The sequence below is a fragment of the Galeopterus variegatus genome, unplaced genomic scaffold, assembly GCF_000696425.1.
Source record: "Galeopterus variegatus unplaced genomic scaffold, G_variegatus-3.0.2 Scaffold96, whole genome shotgun sequence".
In the NCBI taxonomy this organism is placed as follows: Eukaryota; Metazoa; Chordata; class Mammalia; order Dermoptera; family Cynocephalidae; genus Galeopterus; species Galeopterus variegatus.
In genome coordinates this window covers 1072824-1094810 of record NW_007726207.1, presented here as the reverse complement: position 1 = coordinate 1094810, position 21987 = coordinate 1072824, and the positions used below count along the sequence as shown (strand labels likewise).

At 33.5% G+C, this 21987-nt stretch overlaps 1 protein-coding gene across 1 annotated transcript in view; it reads right to left on the bottom strand.

Moving 5' to 3' along the window:
* Positions 1-21987, bottom strand: part of CEP85L (centrosomal protein 85kDa-like) — a gene marked incomplete at its 3' end in the record, with an annotated part of 121305 nt that overhangs the window by 32235 nt on the left and 67083 nt on the right. Inside the window, exon 4 of the mRNA XM_008583299.1 lies at positions 4014-4135. Within this exon, the coding sequence (XP_008581521.1) occupies positions 4014-4135 (122 nt within the window). The remainder of the gene's footprint in view (positions 1-4013; positions 4136-21987) is intronic.

The window sequence follows — 21987 nt, the reverse complement described above, 5'->3', positions numbered from 1 at the left end:
TTAAAACTGTATTTAAATGCCAAAATCAGCTGATAAAAATATTCAAATCTCAGTTCAACACTTGTGATTAAAAATAACCATGACTCCTTTATTACGGGGTCCATCTCAAAGTAAAAGACATACTACAAATTGCCATGAATAAAATCTCACATATTATGATTAATCAAATCTGTGGAGGTTGGAAAACTTTTTTTTTAATGAACAAATAAATATAATTGCACTCAACAACCAGAGAATACACATTCTGCATAAACAAAATATTTACAAAAATTGACAATATATCATGCTATAACGCAAGTCTTCATAAATTTCAAATAATCTGCATCATTTGAACCACATTCTCTGACTACCAAGTACTTAAGTTAGAAATCAGTTACAAAAGGAACATTAAAAACCTGAATACATTTGGGAATGAAGAGATATATTTCTAAATAATTCACTGGATGAAGAAAAAGATACTACTTTGAACCAAATAATAAAAAAAACCACTATGTACCTAAACTTATGGGGTTCAACTAAAATGGTACTCAGAAGGATTTTATTGCCTGTCTTAAATGGCTACAATGGAAAAGAAGGGTAAAAATTGATAAAGTAAAATCCAACTCAAGAAGTTAAAAATTCAAAAAAGAACAGATTTAAAAAAAAAAAAAGTTTGGCAATGATAAGGGCAGAACTTAATAAAAATAAAAACAAACAAACAAAAAGGTTTAAAGCTTCCAAAAATTGTTTCTTTGGAAAAAGTAATAAAATTGAGAAACCTCTCCAAAGATTGGAATACTTTTAATAACCATGATATGTACAGGTAGGCCTTCCTTTAAGAAATATGATCAGAAAGCCTATCTTATAAAGCAGATGAATTATAAGGACATTTTGAATTAAATTTAAAAGTATTCACACTATACCAAAGAATTCACCACTGATTTTAAAAGCCTATCTGGCACAATTATAATGTGATTTTGCTACCACATGTAATTAAATGAGAAACATATATAAGGCAAATGGCAAGTAATGACAAAATGAGAGTTCTCCTCTATACGACCATTTACTAATAGCACCAACTCAGTTGTCATCACAGGAGGTATAAGGATCTCCCTGGGTCAGTCTCAAATGCATTGATTTACTCCTATAACTTATCTGATCAACTCAGTGGCAAAAGCTGAGGTATTTCAAAGTGCTAATCATTATAAGAACTACTAGTATAAGCAACAGCACAGGTTAACCAGTAACCTTGACTTCTTTTCTATTAAAATAAGGCTACTTCCTCTGAATGAAAATTTGATGAGTACCTATTAAGAGTAATGAAATGTACAAGAAAGAGTCTCTTCAGTAAGGGAGCTCAGGCAGAGTCTAATATGTACACAAACGTAACTATTATATATACAAAGCATGTATATGCGACTACCATCTTTTTGTTGATGGTTACTATGCATCAGACAGTATATTAGGTTTTTGTAATACATTCATACATTCATTAATCCTCATGCTATAAAACTGGGTTGAGGAGGGGAGTTACCTAGAACTGTGATCTTTAAAAAACTTCATTTTTGTTTAAGTGGTGAAATTCCCATACCCAAGCAGGTAAGTAGATCAAAATGCAAAAGGTCAAGCACTTTACTCAACCACCTACATGGTTATAGCAGCAAATATAAAGAATGAGAAATCAGGTTTTCTGTTTTTGGAGTTGTTCCTGAAATTAATCCATATGCTTTTTTTTCATGAAATGGGGTGCATTTAGGAACAGTTTCTATAACAGTTGTTTTTCCCAAACATTTGCTCTACTTTGGCCTAATTATCTAGTTGTATGCAGTGTGAAAAATCACATTTTTCTCATGCAGTTGTGGATAACTTGATATTTTCAGAAATAATATCCATCATATAATTTTTAATTAAGTGACTTGAGAGGTATCACCAACCACATCACATCCTAAATTGGAAAGCTCAATATCTTTACCCTTGGTTCCATCCAAACAGACACCAAATCCTGTCAATTCCATCTCTGAAATAGCCTCTGCATATGACATCAACATTTTACAGGCCATTAGTCTAATCTACTTCCTCAAAAAAAAAGAAATGTTGTATATTTGGTTCTAATTTTAAGAACTATATATGTTACAGAGATTTTTATATACCAACATTTTTTACTTTTAAATGTGCTGGTTATTTTGCTTTAGAAACAAAAACTGGTGTTTCTCTTCCACTATTTTATATAATATTAAATGAACTGATTATCAAAAATTCTGTAATAAACTCATAAAGAAACCCAAGATTACTTAACGATACTGGGTGTGGTAGATTGTTTACAAAAATGCCCATAATTATTACCCTCCCTGTATTATTAATGCCCCTTTACAATGCTGTTCTTACTGTCCAAAGGTAAGTTCTACTGACTTCATGAGCAACCGAATGTGGTGGAAGTGACACTGGGCCAGTTCTAAGCCTTAGCCTCAAGAGACCTTGAATATGTTTCATTTTCTCTTAGAACGCAGGCTAGCCTGCTAGACCACATGGAGTGAAGAGAAGCCATCCAGCTGAGGCCATCCTAGGTCAACTAGCCCGTACCTGACATGTGGCTTATTACTATAGATACATGAATAAGCCTAGCAGAAGAAATGGCCAACTCAGCAACTTGAATTATTTTGGATTATTCCTTAGTCTCTTTTTGTAATCTATACAATTGACAAATACACATTTTTAATAGATTATATCAATAATTTTCTGCATTTCCTATTAACTTATACTCAATGGGATGGTATTCAAAAAATAATAAAATCTAAAAGTCAATTGATTCTGATTGAGGAAGGGCAAATCCATATTAATAAAATTCTGAATTTTGGTCTGTTTAAAAAAAGTATTAATTTCAACTATGTACAGGGAATTAAGTTATAAGTGTTAAAAATATATACCCATATGGACTTATAATTACTCATATAAAATTCACTTGTACAAGAAACAACTAATATTTTTAAACAGCTTTTTCCTAAAATCAAACAAAACTATATCTACAATCTTCATTCATTTATCAAGCACGGAATTAGTAAGTTTTAAGCATATGCTACATGCAAGGCTCTGTTCAAGATGTTCAGAATATAGTGGAGAATAAGAAAGTACAGATGTCTATGATCTAGTTTATATTCCAGGAAATCTTGCTAATATTGCTAAATTTCTAAGCAAAACCTTTTGAAAATTCAACTATTAAATGTATTTAAAGATTGAATTAGAATTTAATTTTAAGGCTAAAATGTCTAATATTTTATCCCATAGAACCACACAAAAATAAGCAATAATTAGCACTGATTATGAACAAAAGCCTCTTGGAACTATTTCCCAATCACCATGATACACAACACATTTAATTATTCCAAAAGTACACATAAATGATATAGAACTAACATATACTAAAGATAATACAATTAAGTAACATTAAGGTCTACTGCTCAGAATAATCAGGAGACTGCATATTAAGCATAAATTTCATTTTCAGAGCTTTGGTACTAAAACATTCAAAAATTTTGGAATGTCCCAAAAAATTGCCATAATTCTTATTTATAAGTCATTTAATTTTAAACATTCATCATTTTCATAGCTTCTGTGGCTTCAGACCTAACATACATTAGTTAAAGGAAATTACTACTTGAAAGTAGCTTTCCAGTTTGATAGTTCCCAAGTGTAATACACAAGGACACAACACTATTTTGTAGCTCTGATAGTTCATCAGCATTGCAGCTAACCTACTACATGTATAGAAAAGTCAGAGAGGGGCTTCTAAATAATGAGCTACACTAAAGTGACTGGAAAGGATAATAGAAATCAGACAGACAGAGAAACAAACAAGCTCTGAGTTCTGACAGTAGTTCTTGAAAGGATTGGGATGGGCAGGGTAAACATGTGGCCATCAATATATTTGTAAAGTTCTAGTTCTTAAACTCGTAAGCAGTGGATGAAAAAGTATTTGTTTCATTAATCTATATTTCTGTGTGCCTGAAATATTTAGAAATTTTAAAAAATAGACTCACCGATCAATTACAATCTCTTTCTGCCTTAGAAGTCCTTCCTTTATTTTCAGCACTGATTCCCACTTACTGAAATCCTGAAAGCCAGAAGGTGAGTAACTTTGACGAGATGATCCATTCAAAACCTGCACAAACATGTTTACATTATTAGGATACTGAAAGTATCTAAAGGTAATATTTACATATCATATATTTTCCCAACGATTTTCATTAAAAAATAGAGTTGTGTTTGTTTGTTGTACCTTTCTTTTTTATATATATATTTTTTAAGCTCCCACTTATTAGTGAGGACATGTAGTATTTCTCTTTCTGACAAGATTATTTCATTTAACATAATTTTCTCTAAGATCATCCATGTTGCTATGAACAGCAGTATTTCATTCTTTTTTAACGGCAGAGTAGCATTCATTGTGTATATATATACCACATTTTCCTTATCCAGTCATTCGTCGATGGACATGTAGGTTGGTTCCATATCTTGGCTATTGTAAATAGAGTTATGATAAATATGGGAGTACATGTATCCCTTTGACATGATTTCCATTCCTTTGGTATAGTATATACCCAGCAGTGGGATTGCTGGACTGTATGGCAGTTCTATCTGTAGTTGTTTGAGGAACCCCCATACTGTTTTAAATAACACTGTGAACACTAAGAATTTCAAGAAAGTTCCAAAGTACATGTACAAGTCTAATGAAAAACTGATGACAATAGGACATTTAATCTGGCTAATTATAATACTACATATAAAACCTTATTCTCATTACCTTGTGGAAGTAGAAGCTTTCTGGAAATTAGAGATTAATCATTGCCCAAGGAAGGAGTACAATAAAGGAATGTACTATGGCTCAACTAGACAAACATTATGAGGAGGGTTTCCAGGAAATGAAAGCAATGTATGTAGCATGCAGACTTCAAATTTTCATATATATTTAATTACATTAAAATTTCAAAAATCACAAATATTTTCACAGTCATAAATATATCCATAGAAAATATGACTATTAAGCAGATTATTTGGATGATTACTGGTATCTAGTCTAAATTTTATCATTTAGAAAAAAATCTGCTTATAATTTAAGAAAAAATTCAGATATTTAAACTAAATCAACAACAATAAATACCAATATAGCATATATCTTCAAATTTCTGCCACTGAAACAACAAACTTTTTTAAAATATTGGCGTCATGGGCTCAATTCTGTTGCCTCAAAATGGTATGTTGATATCCTAACCCCTAGTACCTTAGGAAGTGACCTTATTTGGAAATAGTCTTTGCAGATGTAAGTCAAGTTAAGATGAGATTATCAGGGTGAGCACTAATCCAATAGGACTGGTGGCCTTAAACAAAGGGGAAATTTGGACCCCTAATCCAATATGACTGGTGGCCTTAAAGAAAGGGGAAATTTGGACCCCTACACAGAAGGAAGACTATGTGACATACAGAGAGAATGCCATGTTAAGACGAAAGCAGAGATTCAAGTGTTTCATCTACAAGTCAAGGAATGTAAAAGATTTCCAGTAAAGTACCAAAAGCTAGGAGAGAGGCAGGGGACAGATTCTTCTTCACAGCCCTCAAAAGGAACCAACTTTTCCAACACCTTGATTTCCAACTTGATTTCTAACTTCCAGAACTGTGAGACAATGAGTTTCTGTTGAGAAATTTATTGTTTCACAGATCTGGAAGTTAGAAAGCCACCTAGTTTCTGGTACTTTGTTATGGCAGCTCTAGGAACCTAATATATCTCGTAAATCAAATAAGAACATAAGCTCCTCTGCAAGCTAAATGATGCTGTATAAACACCACAAAGCAACCTTAGAAGAATTCAAATGTGCAGTACTATTTGTATCCTTTGTTTTCCAAAGATGCTACTGACAAGGCCTACTTCTGAGTAAACTATTAACTGTGTGACATCAACCAGTCCTAGATTAACACTTTAAATCAAAATGATTGTCAAGTAATATTAGGATGGGATGTTTCATACAGAAGGATACACAGGATCAAATGAATAGACTCAGAATAGAAATCAGTTGATAACAGGATACATAACTTTGTCTGACAGGGAGATATTTTGCATATAAGTGACACATAGTGTTATAGGAGCAGGTTAATCAGAGATCTTGCCTCTGAATGAAATTCTTTGCCTGACTACAACTAAGCCTAATATTCAGCCAGCATGCACCAGTACAAATACGTTAGTTGTTACAATACTTAAGTACTTTCACTGTGGTTGATAACTAACTGCTGTCGAATTCCCCTGTCTTCTCCACTGCCCAGGCCACTCCCCAGAACACCTCATAATCCAACAAATAAAGAGTTATGTCCTGGCATAAAAAGGGAACTTCAGGACCCTGCTCCATCCATAAATGTCATCCTTTTTGACTAACTGGTTCTTGTACAAGTCAGTCCTCCAAAATCCTACTATTTGAACACTACCTACCCTCTTATATTTAGTTGACAGAGCAAGGATTCAAGACCAGGCAACCCAACAAAGGAGAACCTGCTCTTAAGCACCACGCTGTTACATGCTTCTACCATGGCCTAATTAATTTAGGTATTGCAAATTTCCTATACGCACAAGGGCTAGAAAAAAATTTTAAAGCAATTGCTCTTAGAAACTAAGAGAGAATTCACCACTATGGACAATATTGTTGACAGTAAGAGAAACCATCTACTTACTGAAACTCCACATTACCTAATGACAATCAATTTAACAGCTAAGTCATTTGATACGATTTCTTTTGTCAAACTGTGCCTCAAACAAATTTATTAAAGCTTGTAAAAGCTAAGCAAAACAAAAGTATATCAGCAATTCAAAACTCAAATACTTAGAATGATGTGATGAACCATTTGTACTATAACATACTAATATTTCATTTATTTGTAGACTAAAAATGAATATATATTTTATTTATATACTGAATTATATATTAATTTCAATCCTAATACCAGTTGACATATATTTTAAGTACTAGTTTTTGTATACTGTTATCACACCTAACAAAAAACTTGTAAGGTAGCTCAAGGATTTATGACCTCCTCTTCCAAAGATATAAAAAAGGTTCCTCCATTTCCGATTACCACACACTGGAAATGATCTATACCATATTATTTCAAGCTATATTTCACCTAATATATCTTGTACCTATTTAAGACAATTACCTAGACAATAGATGATGTCTTCTCAGGAAGGTATTAATACTACTTTACTCTTCACAAGTCATCTGGCTAAAAAATTTTCCGGTGGCTGACAAATCCCTTAAGGAGAAGCCTTTTCTTGTTTTTTTCATTTTTAAAGAAACACTGCTTGACATAAATGAAAAGAGGGATTAAACAGAAGGAACAAGTAGATCAGCAAGAGAAAGGGAAGTGAGAACAGTACTTGGTTTTATAGCACTTGAATCAATGGCAGGATGGACTGCTAAAGCTCTGGCCAAATAGTTCCATGAATATATGGAAAACAAAACATAAGAATTTATTCTTCTGATTTGTAACTCCCTTGATCTAAACCCTTTAAAAATCAAATGAATAATATTAAGCCATGAAATTGAGCAAACAGGAATAAAGAAAAAGGATGCCTTTCCCTGTAATTAATAATATACAATATACAAAGAATTACCAGATCAGCCGCTATCTTCCTCATGATAGTATTCCTTGCTAAACTTAAACCCTCATTCAAAAAATAGTTAAAAGAGAATAAAACCTCACACATAGCCAAATGCTGCAGACAGACTTAAAAGTAATTTTTTAAACCTGTACATAACTACCTATCTATCAAAATGACAGTTATGGAGACATTTTATCTTCTAAGGAGAATAACTTTTCTAATGAGACCACAGTCTATACTATATTAAATGAAGTCACAGGATGCAATCTGATGTACCCAGCAAAACTCAAAAACAAAAATTCATGTTGTGAAGTCTCAAATAGCAAAGCAGCTATCGTACTTTTATGGTTTTGCATACAATATAAAGAACTGTTACATTACAAAAGACATATGAGAAACAATTGATGAAAATTTATAGCAGTTCAGGCTCCAATCTTGAAAGAGTTAAAAGAGAATCTGATAGAAATAATATAGAATCATTTTACACTGAATTTGGAAAAAATCAGATATCCACCCTGGAACTATTTATCTTTTGAAAGTTCTAACACAGGGGCTGAAGAGTGAGAAGGAAATAGATATGTTCAAATTGGTTCTTTCTCACATTTCCACATTACAATCTTACAGAGAGGTTATTCTTCAAAAACTGCCAATTTAATGGTCAGCAGATGTTAAAAATTTTCTCCCCTTATTTATAAAACAAAAATTGTTTTCATTAATCACATATTTGGTAGGCTAATGAGAACATATAAAATCTTACTAGTATCAAGTATCTGTTAGGTTCCAAGTATTACATCCAAAAGCAGCAAGAAGAGAGAAAAGCTTTTTCCCTTTGACAATGACACATTACAAACCTTGAATATGTATACATAAATATACACTTTAAAGTTCCAGATTAGCTTTGGCACGTTAACAAATGTGGAAAAGGAAGATATCTAAGTGCCATTGCCTTAACACACTCGCACTAAAAATTACTGAAAATTAAGTCCAATATAAAAGCTAATGTTTTTGTTCGTTTGTTTTGTTGTGGAACAGTTACTCTCGCTTGCAGACTATGTCCTTCCACAGTACTGGCTAACATGAACAAAATAATAGCAGAGTGGCAGTATCACTCTTGGATATAATAAAATGCAGGCCAAGAAAAAAAAATTCGTAGATGAAAATAGAGTTTTATATTAGTTAAAAGTAAAATTCACCAAGAAAATAATCACAAATTTTTACCATTTAATAGTATATCTCATCTGTGAACAGTGACAATTTGACTTCGTCTCTTCCAATTTGGATGCCCTTTATTTCCTTCTCTTGCCTGATTGCTCTTCTAATACTATGTTGAACAGGAGTAATGAGAGTGGGCATCCTTGTCTTGTTCCTATTCTCAAAGCAAAAGCTTTCATTTTTTTCCCCACTCAGGATGATGCTGGTGGTGGGTCTGTCTCTTATGGCTTTTATTGTGTTGAGATACGTCCCTTTTATATCTAATTTGTTGAGAGTCTTTATCATGAAGGGATGCTGAATTTCATCAAATGCTTTTTCTGCATCTATTGAGACATTCATATGGTGTTTGTCCTTGCTTTTGTTTATATGGTACATTACATTTATTGATTTCTATATGTTAAACTATCCTTGCATCCCTGGGATGAACCCCACTTAATCATGGTTTATAATCTTTTTTTTTTTTGTCTTTTGTCTTTTTTCCGTGTCCGGCAACGGATCGCAACCCTCAGTGTTGCCCCCGTACCGGACCGGGGACCGGCAACGGGATTGCAAGCCTCAGTGTTGCTCCCACGCCTCGCTCAGCCAGTGAGCGGGAGCCGGTCTGCACGTGGGATCCGAACCCTCGGACGGGAGCGCCGCCGCGCTTCCCAAGCGGCGCACTATCCAGTGCACCACCGGGCAGGCCCTAGTGGTTTATAATCTTTTTGATGTGCTGTTGTATTCTGTTTGCTAATATCTTCTTAAGGATTTTTGCATGATGGTTCATCAAGGATATTGATCAACATTCTTATACACCAACAACAAACAAGCAGAAAAAGAAATCAAGAAAGCAAGTCCATTTGCAATAGCTGCCAAAGGAATAAAATACCTAGGAATAAATTTAACCAAAGAGGTGAAAGATCTCTACAATGAGAACTACAAAACACTGCTGAAAGAAATTAAAGAGGGCACCAAAAGATGGAAAGACATTCCATGTCCATGGATTGGAAGAATTAACATTGTGAAAATGTCTATACTACCCAAAGCAATCTACAGATTCAATGCAGTCCCCATCAAAATACCAATGACATTCTTTACAGAAATAGGAAAAAAAAAATCCTAAAATTCCTATGGAACAGCAAAAGACCCTGAATAGCAAAAGCAATCCTGAGCAAAAGAAAAATAAATCTAGAAGCATTACACTACCTGACTTTAAACTATACTACAAAGCTATAGTAACCAAAACAGCATGTACTGGCATAATAACAGACACTCAAACCAGTGGAATGGAATAGAGAACCCAGAGATCAACCTAAGTACTTACAGCTCACTGATCTCTGACAAAGGCACCATGAACATACACTGCGGAAAGGATAGTTGCTTCAGTAAATGGTGCTAGGAAAACTGGTATCCATATGCAGAAGAATAAAACTGGACCCATATCTCTCACCATGCACCCAAATCAACTCAAAATGTATTAAAGACTTAAGCATAAAACTCCTAGAAGAAAACATACAGGAAACATTTTAGGATGTAAGACTGGGCAAAGACTTTATAAGACCCCATAAGCACAGGCAACAAAAGAAAAAATAAATAAATGGGACTATATCAAACTAAAAAGCTTCTGCACAGCAAAGGAAACAATCAACGGAGTGTAAGACAACCTACAGAATGGGAGAAAATATTTGCAAACTATACGTCTGACCAGGGATTAATATCTAGAATATACAACTTCACAGTGAAAAAAACGATCCAATTAAAAAATGGACAAAGGAGCTGAACAGACATTTTCCAAAGGAAGACATACAAATAGACAACAGGTACATGAAAAAATGCTCAACATCACTGATCAGGGAAATGCAAATTAAAACCACATTGAGATATCATCTCATCCCAGCTAGACTGGCTGTTATCAAAAAGACTGAGAATAATAAATGCTGGTGAGGATGTGGAGAAAAGTGAACACTTGTACACTGTTTGTGGGACTGTAATTAGCCATTATGGAAAACAGTATGGAAGTTTCTCAAACAACTACAGAAAGAACTACCATATGATCCTGCAATCCCACTTCTGGGTATATACCCAAAAGAAAGGAAATCATCATGTTAAAGGGATACCTGCATTCCCATGTTTATCATACTTCTATTTACAATAGCCAAGATATGGATCCAACCTAAATGTCCATTGACAGATGACTGGATAAGGAAAATGTGATATATATACACAATGAAATACTACTCAGCCATAAAAAAAGAAAGAAATTCTGCCATTTGCAGCAACATGGATGAGCTTGAAGAAAATTATGTTAAGTGAAATAAACTTGGCACAGAAAGAAATACTGCATGTCCTCACTCATAAGTGGGAGGGAAGGGAGAGAGGAAAGGAAGAAAAGGAAAAGAAGGAAAGAAGGAAAGCTGGCCACAATAAAACACTGAACTTTCAGAAGGAGAAAACAGATCTATAGTTACTAGAGGTGAGGAGGAGAAAGAGGGAGGGGGGGTTAGAGAGTAATTGGGTAAGGAACACAAAGAAAAATTACAATTTGCAATGATGAACATACTAATAATATTGATTTGATCATCACATTGTACACAAATACCGATAGTGAACTCTACCCCATAAATATGTATCATCAATTATATTTCAATTCAAAAAGTCAATTTAAAATATAAAAATAATAATATATCTCATATGAGGGAAAACTATTAAAAATAAACTTAAAAACAAGTGCATTCAAAATCATAGTGATGACTTAAGTACATGTCTCTCTGAAATAGACAGATCAGGTAGAGTTGGGGCTGGCAAGTCCAGTTCACTGTCTGTTTTTATGGCCTGAAAACTAAACATGAATAGTTTTAAATGGTTGAAAACAATCAAAACAAAAATATTTTGTGATACGTAAAAATTACATAAAATTAAAAATTCAGTGACATAAAGTTTTATTGGAACACAACCATGATCCTTCTTTTATATATTGTCTGACTGCTTTCACAACAAAATTAAATAGTTGCAAGACACTATAAATAGGATACTTACAAAAGTTCATGGAAAAATGAAATTAAAAGATAATACAAATCTTTCCATGGACTTCCTGAAGTACCTTCATCCCTCTCTATATATATTTATTTATTTGAAGAGACTATATATAAATATTTAAAACTAGTTATGCAAAGAACACTTAAAATTGTATTGTGATATACAGTATATCAATAAATCTAAAAATTTAGATGAAATGGACAACTCTGTAAGAAAACATCAACTACTAAAACTAACACTTGAGATAGAATATCTGAATAATGATAGGAAGTATTGAAAAAAATGAGTCTACTCTTCAAATGAGGTACTGATTTTACAGGTATTTTCTACCTAAATCTAAAGAAAAGACAAAACAGTAAAAGAAGAAAACTTTTTAGAGAGGTAATAAGGCAGGGCTTGAATAATAATGAAGCATTTTAATAAACTGAAAAGTATTTAAAACAATACATCTTAGAACAAATGCAGAAATTCAGAGTTAAACAATACCACCATTTTTTGTAATCACTAAAATTAAATAGCACACTTCTAAATAATACATGGATTGAACTGAATGAAATGAAAACACCAAAATTTGTGGGATACAGTAAAAGCAGTACTGAGAAGGAAATTTCTAGCACATTAAAAAAACAGAAAGTCCTCCATCTAAGCTCCCATTTTTAGAAAAAAATACATCCAAAACAATAAGATGAAAGAAAATAAGGCTAAGAACAGAAACCAGTGAAGTTGAAAACATAAAAACAATAGAGAAAAATCAATATGGGGGGGGGGGACCTAGTTCTTTAGTATTTTGAAAGGATCAATAAAATTGAGAAACCTCTAGCTAGACTGAGAAAGAAAAAAGGAAGCAGATGCAAATTACCAATACCATAAATGAAACAGGGGATATCACTATAAACCATCAGAAGAATAATAAGGGAATTACTAGGAACAACTCTACACTCACAAGTTCAATAACTTGGAATAAAATGAACCAACTTCTCAAAAAATACAAACTACTAAAACTCACCCAGTATGAAATAGATAACTAGAACAGACTTATAAACCAGTAGAGTAATTGAATTTGTAGTTTAAAAAAAAAAAAAAAAAAAAAGACTTCCAAAAAAGAAATCTCTAGGCCCAAATGGTTTTACTATAGAATTCTACCAAATAAATGTTTGAAGAATTAACACCAATCCTCCACAAACTCAGAAAAGTGAACATTTCCTAACTCCTTTTATGAAGTCAGCACTACTCTGATACCAAAACCAAACAAAATAGTAGAAAATAAGAAAATTACAGACCAATATCCCTCATGAATATAGATAACGAAAACGCTTAATAATTCAAATAAAATCAAATGCAGAAGTAGAGATATATGGACAGGATAATACGGCACGGGGTCCATCCCTGAAATGCAAGTTCAGTTTAGCATTTTAAAATCAATGTAATTCAGCACATTAATAAATTAGTAAAAAAAAAAACTAGAATTAATAGGTGACTTCAGCAACATTATATAATTTAAGGTCAATATTTAAAAATGAGTATTTCTATATGCTAGAAGCAAAAAATTGGCAATTAAAAAATTTTAATATCATTTACATCATAAAAACATTAAATGTTTAGGAATAAAAATTTAACAGATTATGTGCTGAAAACTATAAAACTTCACTAGGATATCATAGAAAACCTTTAAAAATAAAAACAAAAGGTTGTCCCTACACTGATTTATAGATTAAACATAATACCAACTAAAAAGTTTTTTTCAGAAGCTGACAAGCGAGTTCTAAACTTTTTATGGGAATGTAAAGGACTTACATTACCTGATTTCAAGACTTATTGTACTACATTATATTCATTATATTACAGTATTCATGATAGTCTGGTATTGACATAAAGATAAACTGATGGATCAGAATAAGGATCCACAAATCTACTGACGCATATGTGGTCAATTGATTTTCAACAAAAGAGGCAAAGGTAATTGAATTTGGTGCTTACACACAAACATACAAAACAAAAATGTGTTTCCACAAAGACCTCTAGGCAAATGTTTACTCATAATCATCCCAAACTGAAAACAACCCATATATCCATTAACTGATAAATGGACAAACAAACTGTGCTACATCCATAATGTGAAATACTACTCAGCAATAAAAACTACTGGTACATGCAACAACATAGATGAATCTCAAAAGCACTGTGTTAAGTGAAAGAAGCCATACTCAAAGGTTATACAACAGGTCTTCAAAAAGCTCATGAAAAGATTTGTATAATCTTTTAATTCCATTTTTCCATGAACTTTTTGAAGTACGCTACTAGACTATGTGATTCTATTCATATGATTTCTGGAAAAGGTAAAACTATAGAGACAGCCAACAGATCAGTGGTTGCCAGGGATGGGATAGAGGACTGACTACAAAGGGGCAAAAGGTAACTTTCTGGAGTGATAGAAATGTATAAACACAACTGTTGTGGTAACATGACTATATACATTTTTCAAAACTCAATTTGTATATATATATTTTTTTTTCCGTGACCGGCAACGGATCGCAACCCTCAGTGTTGCGCCCATACCGGACCGGGACCGGCTACGGGATCGCAACCCTCGGTGTTGCCCCCGCTCCTTGCTCAGCCAGTGAGGGGCCGGTCTGTATGTGGGATCCAAACCCTGGGCGGGAGCGCCGCCGTGCTTCCCAAGCGGCACACTGTAGCAGTGCGCCACCGGGCCGGCCCCAATTTGTATATTTTTAAAGGTTAAATTTCACTATTTATAAGTTATACCTCAATAACCCTACTTAAAAAGTGGATAAATTTTGTTTGCAAATAATATCTTACTAAACTTTTCTAAAAGTAATTACAAGCAAAATTTACATATATCCCATTTGACAAAGCAAAACAAAGAAACCTGTCATAATAAATTTGAAACAACCCCAAAGGAATGGATAATTAATTGTGGTAGATGGATACAACAGAATTCTACATAGCAATAAAACACAACTATTACTATACCAAACAGCACGGATGAAATTCAGAGACATTATGCTAAGCAAAAGAATCCCTATACTGAGCCACATATATTCGATGATGATAAAAGCAGAACTGCAGAAATGGGTGGGATGTAGGGTGCTGCTATATAGACTGAGAAGAGGGACAAGTTAAACATATTGGGCAATGAAAAAAATTTTTTTTTGTTGTTTTTTTGTCTTTTGTCTTTTTTCCGTGTCCGGCAACGGATCGCAACCCTCAGTGTTGCCCCCGCACCAGACCGGGGACCGGCAACGGGACTGCAAACCTCAGCGTTGCTCCCGCGCCTCGCTCAGCCAGTGAGCGGGAACTGGTCTGTATGTGGGATCCGAACCCTCGGGCGGGAGCGCCGCCGCGCTTCCCAAGCGGCGCACTATCCAGTGCGCCACCGGGCCGGCCCTGGGCAATGAAAATTTTATAGGTTGATCTGAGTGGTAGTTACAAGGGTATATATATATATTTATTAAATAGAATGGAGTTATTATTACGTTTAACATCAATACAGTTCTACACTTCACTGTATATATGTTAGACCTCAACAAAAACAAAATATGTAATAATCACAGGATATACCTACACTTTATTTTACTCTTTCCCTGAAAGTAGGACTGAAGGGAAATGAAGGCCTTAGCTGCTAGAGGAGAATCTTTAAGTCCTCAAAGGTGCACTGTAGATGATAGACTGCACTATCCTCCCTAAAAGTTCTTATCTTTTCATCACTTTGGTGCTATCCTATCTGCAAATATTCATGAGATAAGACAAAAGCCCTATGAAGTAAACACCCTACAACAACAATGCAAGAACAGAGTTGATAACAACTTACAAGCTGGCTCTTAAGAGCTTTCAATTATCTAGGAGAATAAAAAAAATTCTTCTATTAAGGCAGAGGACAATCCTGCTTCCTAATATGGAAAAGGAGAAAGTATTTTATATTCAAATAACCTTTTTCCTATATCCCATTATAACATTTTACTTAAGTAGTTAGAAAACAATTAAGAAGTTCTATTTAATAAAACCATGACTGGCCATAAGAGGCATACCACTGTGTGGCGTTTATATATTGGTAATAAAATACACATTCTATCTAAACCCCAGAAAACATAAGCACTGTTTTGATAGAAAACCATGCATTAAAATTTACATATCAATAAAATTAAGAAATTGCTGCTGCTATGCTGAACTAGAATTTCAAGTAGTCAGTCACATTTCTACTTCACTGTAGCCAAATATAGGTAATCAAGGAAAACATGATCATTTAAATTTATGAATATATAATTTATATTTGTAGCTTATAAATAGTAATAAAACTTTAACTAGACATGAACAAACAATGTAACAGGTAATTATAAAGGCTTGTAATTTTGTGAGCTAATGTGAAGGAACAGAAAGTATGTCATCAAAGTAACATTTCAAAATCTGTAAAAGTGCCCAGTAAACATCTATATGTATATATTTGGTAGCTGCCATCTCAGGGAGGGAAGAGAATTACATGTTTCACCTAAAAATGCATAAAATAAACAGTTTTTTGCTGATTAAAGAAAACAGTTTACTAGCAAAAGAATCATAACTCTTCTGCATGTAGACCCTAAGTATAAGGATTTATAGCCAGAGAAGACATATATAGGTACCTCTTGTTGGAAGTGGCAAATTCCACTCTCATAACTGAATAGGGATAGTGGGCATCTACAAGAATCCCAAATACATGCTACTTAGATGAGACCCAGATGCTCTGGAAAGTTGCCAAAATATGTCACTTCATGGCCAAACATGTTTCTAACAGAAGTTTACTCTAGTGCAGCTGAAAATAGCTCAAAATTCTTTGGCCTGGACAAATACTGTTAAATTTAGATAATCCAGTGCTACTACACTTAACTGCAATACAACCTCTGCAATCCTTCAAGTTTGTTATCTCTCCTTCATTTGCCTTTGTCCCTGAGCTCATTTCATCACTCACAACATGTCAAATAACACAGAGAATCTTTCTGTGTTTCCTGGAACAGTCTATCTGAAGAGATACTCTACAAGTGCTTTTGGTAAAACAATCACAATACCTCACCCCAAAATAAATAAATTCACAAAACTCAATAATAAAGATGAAAATAAGCTACAAATAACATAGAATTTAAAGAGCTTTCATTCACCTAGAGAAGAAAAGACATGGACTATGTTATTACTAAAAGAACTGCAAATTTAATATAAAATCTGTATCTTTACTAAGCCCATGTAATTATTTATGATGTGCATTACTACATATTTTTTTCTAACCAAAAAGACAAAAAAATCACACAAAAAAACATTCTATCAGTAAATGCTTCCTCAGAGTGACCCATTATAAACTGAAGTTTGCATCTTGACCCTCAAAATTTAAATTTTAGAAGGAACTATGTTTTTAATAATCTATTTCTTCAATTTGTTTTTATTACTAACTCTATACGCTCTCCTTGTCACCCCAAAATACTTTACTGAAATAACAATTCAAATATATTGGAAAAAAATGATAAAAAGAAACTAAGAGGAATGTATATCTACATTTCATGCCTTAAAAATACATACACATGAAAATAAGGAGAATCCTAAAAGTATTTCTGATTTCCACCATGCTAAACATCTACATTACTATTAACTATTTTATTTTGGAAGGAAGGACAATTTTCCCCTCAAAAATCAGCTTGGTGGATGTCTAATCTGTGTTAGCATTATCATGTTTTTTTTTAAATGCCAACAAAGAAAGGCTCCACAAATGAAACATGATCTCATTACAGTCATAATGCAAAAGTAAATGGGGGAAATGGTGTACCCAAGACTGAGGAGTAAATCACTTTCCTTAAGCAAATCAATTAGAAGTTTAAGTAAAACAAAGCTCTTCAATTTAAAGTTAATTATGAATTTTATTTGTAAAACAAACAGAATGTTGCCTTTTCTGAACCATTTGTTGCTATAACTAATTTACTTTTTAAAACTTAAGATGAAGTATATTAACAGTAGGATTTAATAAGTTAATCCCTTGTAATTAATAAACCAGACAGCTACTACTGGCAATCAAACTGGAAAAAAAATAAGGGTATTATTGACAATTTGTAAAACACAGAAATAGAAGTTTTTCAAAATGAAGTTTTTAATATTATGTGGGTCTACTTTGGATCCTGCCCAAGGTTACAAATCACTAATGTACCAGAATATAGAACCAGCTTAATGTCTTTCATTCGTTTTTAAAATCAGGTTACCGGGCCGGCCCGTGGCTCACTCGGGAGAGTGCGGTGCTGATAACACCAAGGCCCCGGGTTCAGATCCCATATACAGATGGCCAGTTCACTCACTGGCTGAGCGTGGTGCTGACAACACCAAGTCAAGGGTTAAGATCCCCTTACCGGTCATCTTTAAAAAAAAAAAAAATCAGGTTACCAAAATACGTTTCATCAAGTCTTTTACCATAGTTTTCTATCAAGAGATAAAAGATGCATAATAATAAATATGTTCTGGTACCAAAACACTACTTAACATTACTAAAAAAAATACCGAAGAATTCTTCTAAAAGCATATAAAGGAACTATTAATGGTGGTTATCTTGAGGGAAATGAGGGCTTTTACTTTGTATAAGTTCAGATTATCTGACTTTACTACTATCAACATACTACTTTTTCTTTTCTATCAGTGCAGCTATGGGTCATTAATGTTTTATTCTTTGATATGTTAAAAATATCATTTAAAAAAAATGTCTCAAGAGCCAACAAAGGGAAACTTCTCAGGGTAAAATTGTTGAGTGGAATTTAGAGATCTCCTTTATGTTTAGAATGTAAAACAGGAACAAGTTGATTGCTGCCGCTAATTGTTTTTCTTTCATTTCCAGAATCTAGTTCATCACCTGGCCCAAAGCACACAATCAACAAAAAGACAATGAGTAGCTAGAATCCCCTAAGTATATTTCTCAGCCTTCAAAAAAAAAAATACAAAAGGATTTCCAACAGCACAGACAGGTATTGTAATTAGAGCAATGTAACAGAAAATTATGGCAGTGGTTCCTTTCCCAGTTTATCTGCATCATGATAAATTAAGTCTTATTCTTTTGTACTCCCCGACACTCAGCACAGTACAGTAGTTGACAATATTTTCTAAATACCAATTGATTTAAAAATTTGGAAATTTCTACAGAAGGTAATCCTCCCACAAATTGGCAGTACTTAAAATCTCTATTACCATTTCTATACCAAGGAAATATCTACACTTTAAAGATTATAATTCAAAGATCAGTACACAAACTTACATTTGAGTAAAAATCATGTTTTCAGGCCCTTGAGGTCTAGCCTCATCTCTGTGGGACCAGGAGAACCTTTGACTAATTTGCATGACTAATTTAGTTTGCTATAAAATAGAGATAAATTTGAAAGATAGTCTTCGGTGGCCATACCGCCTTCTATTCTGGAAGTGTGAAGTTTCAAGAGTACTTTTTGATTCTTTAACATTCATTATACAGACTCATAATTATCCAAATATTAAATTGTTAGATATTTTATTTTTTCAAGTTAGATTAAAAAAAACAAAAACAATATATTAATGTTGGAGTCAACAAGTTTTCAGTTATCCATGGCCCCAATTAAGCAATAAGCCTATAAAAAAAGAATACATTAACAGAGTAGCCTAATAAATGACTTGGCCAAATGCATCCTCTTGATTCTAACGCTAGAGCTGGTCTTGGATCCTACGCATCACATTTGACCAACTCAGGGGCAAAGAAAACAGATGATATGTTCATGTCCTTTTGCTATGCTACGCAAACTTTTAATTTGGAGATTGGTTAAAGAGAAAGTACAGCTTTACTGAAATAAAACCATGCATAACTCTCAGTTTATTAAGTGGCAAAGTCACAATATCTACATATTAGGAAGTTGGGCTTATTAATCTTTTCCACTGAGACGTTTTACATCTCTTGCTTTATAAGGTAAATATGAGTTTCATATGTCAAAACCCATTTATATAACCTTCTCAAGAATACATTCATGCTGAAAAAAATGAACGATAAGCTAAACTGTGTAGCTGAAGGATAAAAGCTAATATGTTCTAGAGGTTGTCATCTGAGGAAATCAAGAGCTAATCTTAAATGTTAACATTATCAAAGTCTTTAAATTAAAGCTTAGACCTAAACTAAGATAAAATTATTACCCTATCCTTAGTGTAGGAGCACAGCCAAAAGGCCACCTTCTCTGAACTAAATGTGACTCCTTTAGTTGCTAGGGTGGTCCAGTCATATAACTCTGCATGTTTACTGCTTCAGAGTGTAATCCTCACCAAGAAAAATTCTATCCTTATTTCATCTTCTCAGAGAAGTTTCACTAATTATAAGGAAATGCAATGGACTAATCTTTTAAAATTATTAAATTGGATTTTAAATACAAATCAAATTCATTTACGAGCCTGATCATCCTCACATAAACTAACATTTAGATATAATAAATTTATAGAGCCAAAAGAGAGATATCTTACATTAGATGGTCATCAGTGTTATTTTTTATGGTTTATAACAGCAAAAATTGTAAATCACCTAATATCCAATAAGAGACTAATTCGAAAAATTATGGTACACATATTACTAACTTTTATACACTAAAAGTAACAGTCATTAAAATTTGTAATATATATTTTAAAGTATAATCACATAAAAATGCCCAAACATATTAAGTAAAAACTACTCTTCAAAGAGCATGTATTGTTTTTGTTTTGCTTTGTTTTTTAAGAAGTTTTTTAAAATTTAAGATGCATAAAGACAAGGACTTTTTTTTTTTTTAACTGTATCCCTTTAGTACAGTACCTGGTAACCAGTAAACCAGTAATTTGACCAAAGAAATTAGAAACTGACTTCTGTGAAGTTTAAGTTTATTTTAATAAAGCTAGCTAAAATTAATAGCTGCTTTTCAGAATAACCACATTTTTCAAGGTAGTTTAGTAAAATCAGAACGTTTGAGCTTGAAAGAAACTTTAGAAATTCATTCAATTTGCCTTCATTTTATTTAAGAGGAAACTAGAGCACAGAAAGATTCATTTTCTGAAAATGATAAAGTAAGGTATTAAGAAAAAAGGATAGATAAGAATGACAGTTCAAACTGAACTCCTAACTAGTAAGCCATGACTGACAAACAACCACCCACCCCAATAATCAGTATGTTACCACCAGAGGAAATATGAGAGACCACTGTTTTGGTCTGAGCTCCTTACTGGGCCCTAACAGACCAGACCAAACTAGAATGGAATTACTTGTGCTAGGTGCCATGTAATCAAAATGAACTTTAAACTGGGCTAGTTTTCCAAGCAAACAGGAGATTCACAGCAACTAATCAGAAGGGGCCCAATTTACCTAAACCAACATACTAAGGAAGTCTCTGGTTTTAACCCTATAAGAAAAGTAACTCTGTAAGGACCAATCCACTTTTTGTTCCTTGTTTCTGCTTTCTTTGACATTTTTCTGCCTGTAAAGCCCATTTGAGTGCTTTTCCATTTTTATAGATGCGATGCTGCCCAATTCATGAATCACTAATAAAAGCCAATTAGGTCATTAAACTCAATTTGTTGAAAGTTTCTTCTCTGATATTACACACATGTCAAAGTGTGAACAAATTAAAGAAACTAAGTAGAAGTAAAATCTCAAATTTTCAGAAGCAATCACTTTGGACAAAGAAATCACATTATCTAAAATCTGTGAGGGCTTTATTCTCACTTCAATCTTCCTTCAAATTATTCTCTTAAGAACTCACTTGTGGGGCCAGCCCGGTGGCGCACTGGATAGTGCGCCGCTTGGGAAGCGCGGTGGCGCTCCCGCTCGAGGGTTCGGATCCCACATACAGACCGGCCGCTCACTGGCTGAGCGAGGTACGGGAGCAACACCGAGGGTTGCGATCCTGTTGCCGGTCCCGGTCTGGTACGGGCGCGACACTGAGGGTTGCGATCTGTTGCCAGTCACGAAAAAAGACAAAAAAAAAAAAAAAAAAAAAAAAGAACTCACTTGTAATGGCGAAACAATATCCTAAATATCTATTAACTTTAAAAATATTACAGTAAGCTCTTAAAGAATAAGCTGTGTGGGAAGCTTAGAAAAAATAAATTAATCTCTATTCATGAAGTTTATAGCAAGGAAAATAAATATACCC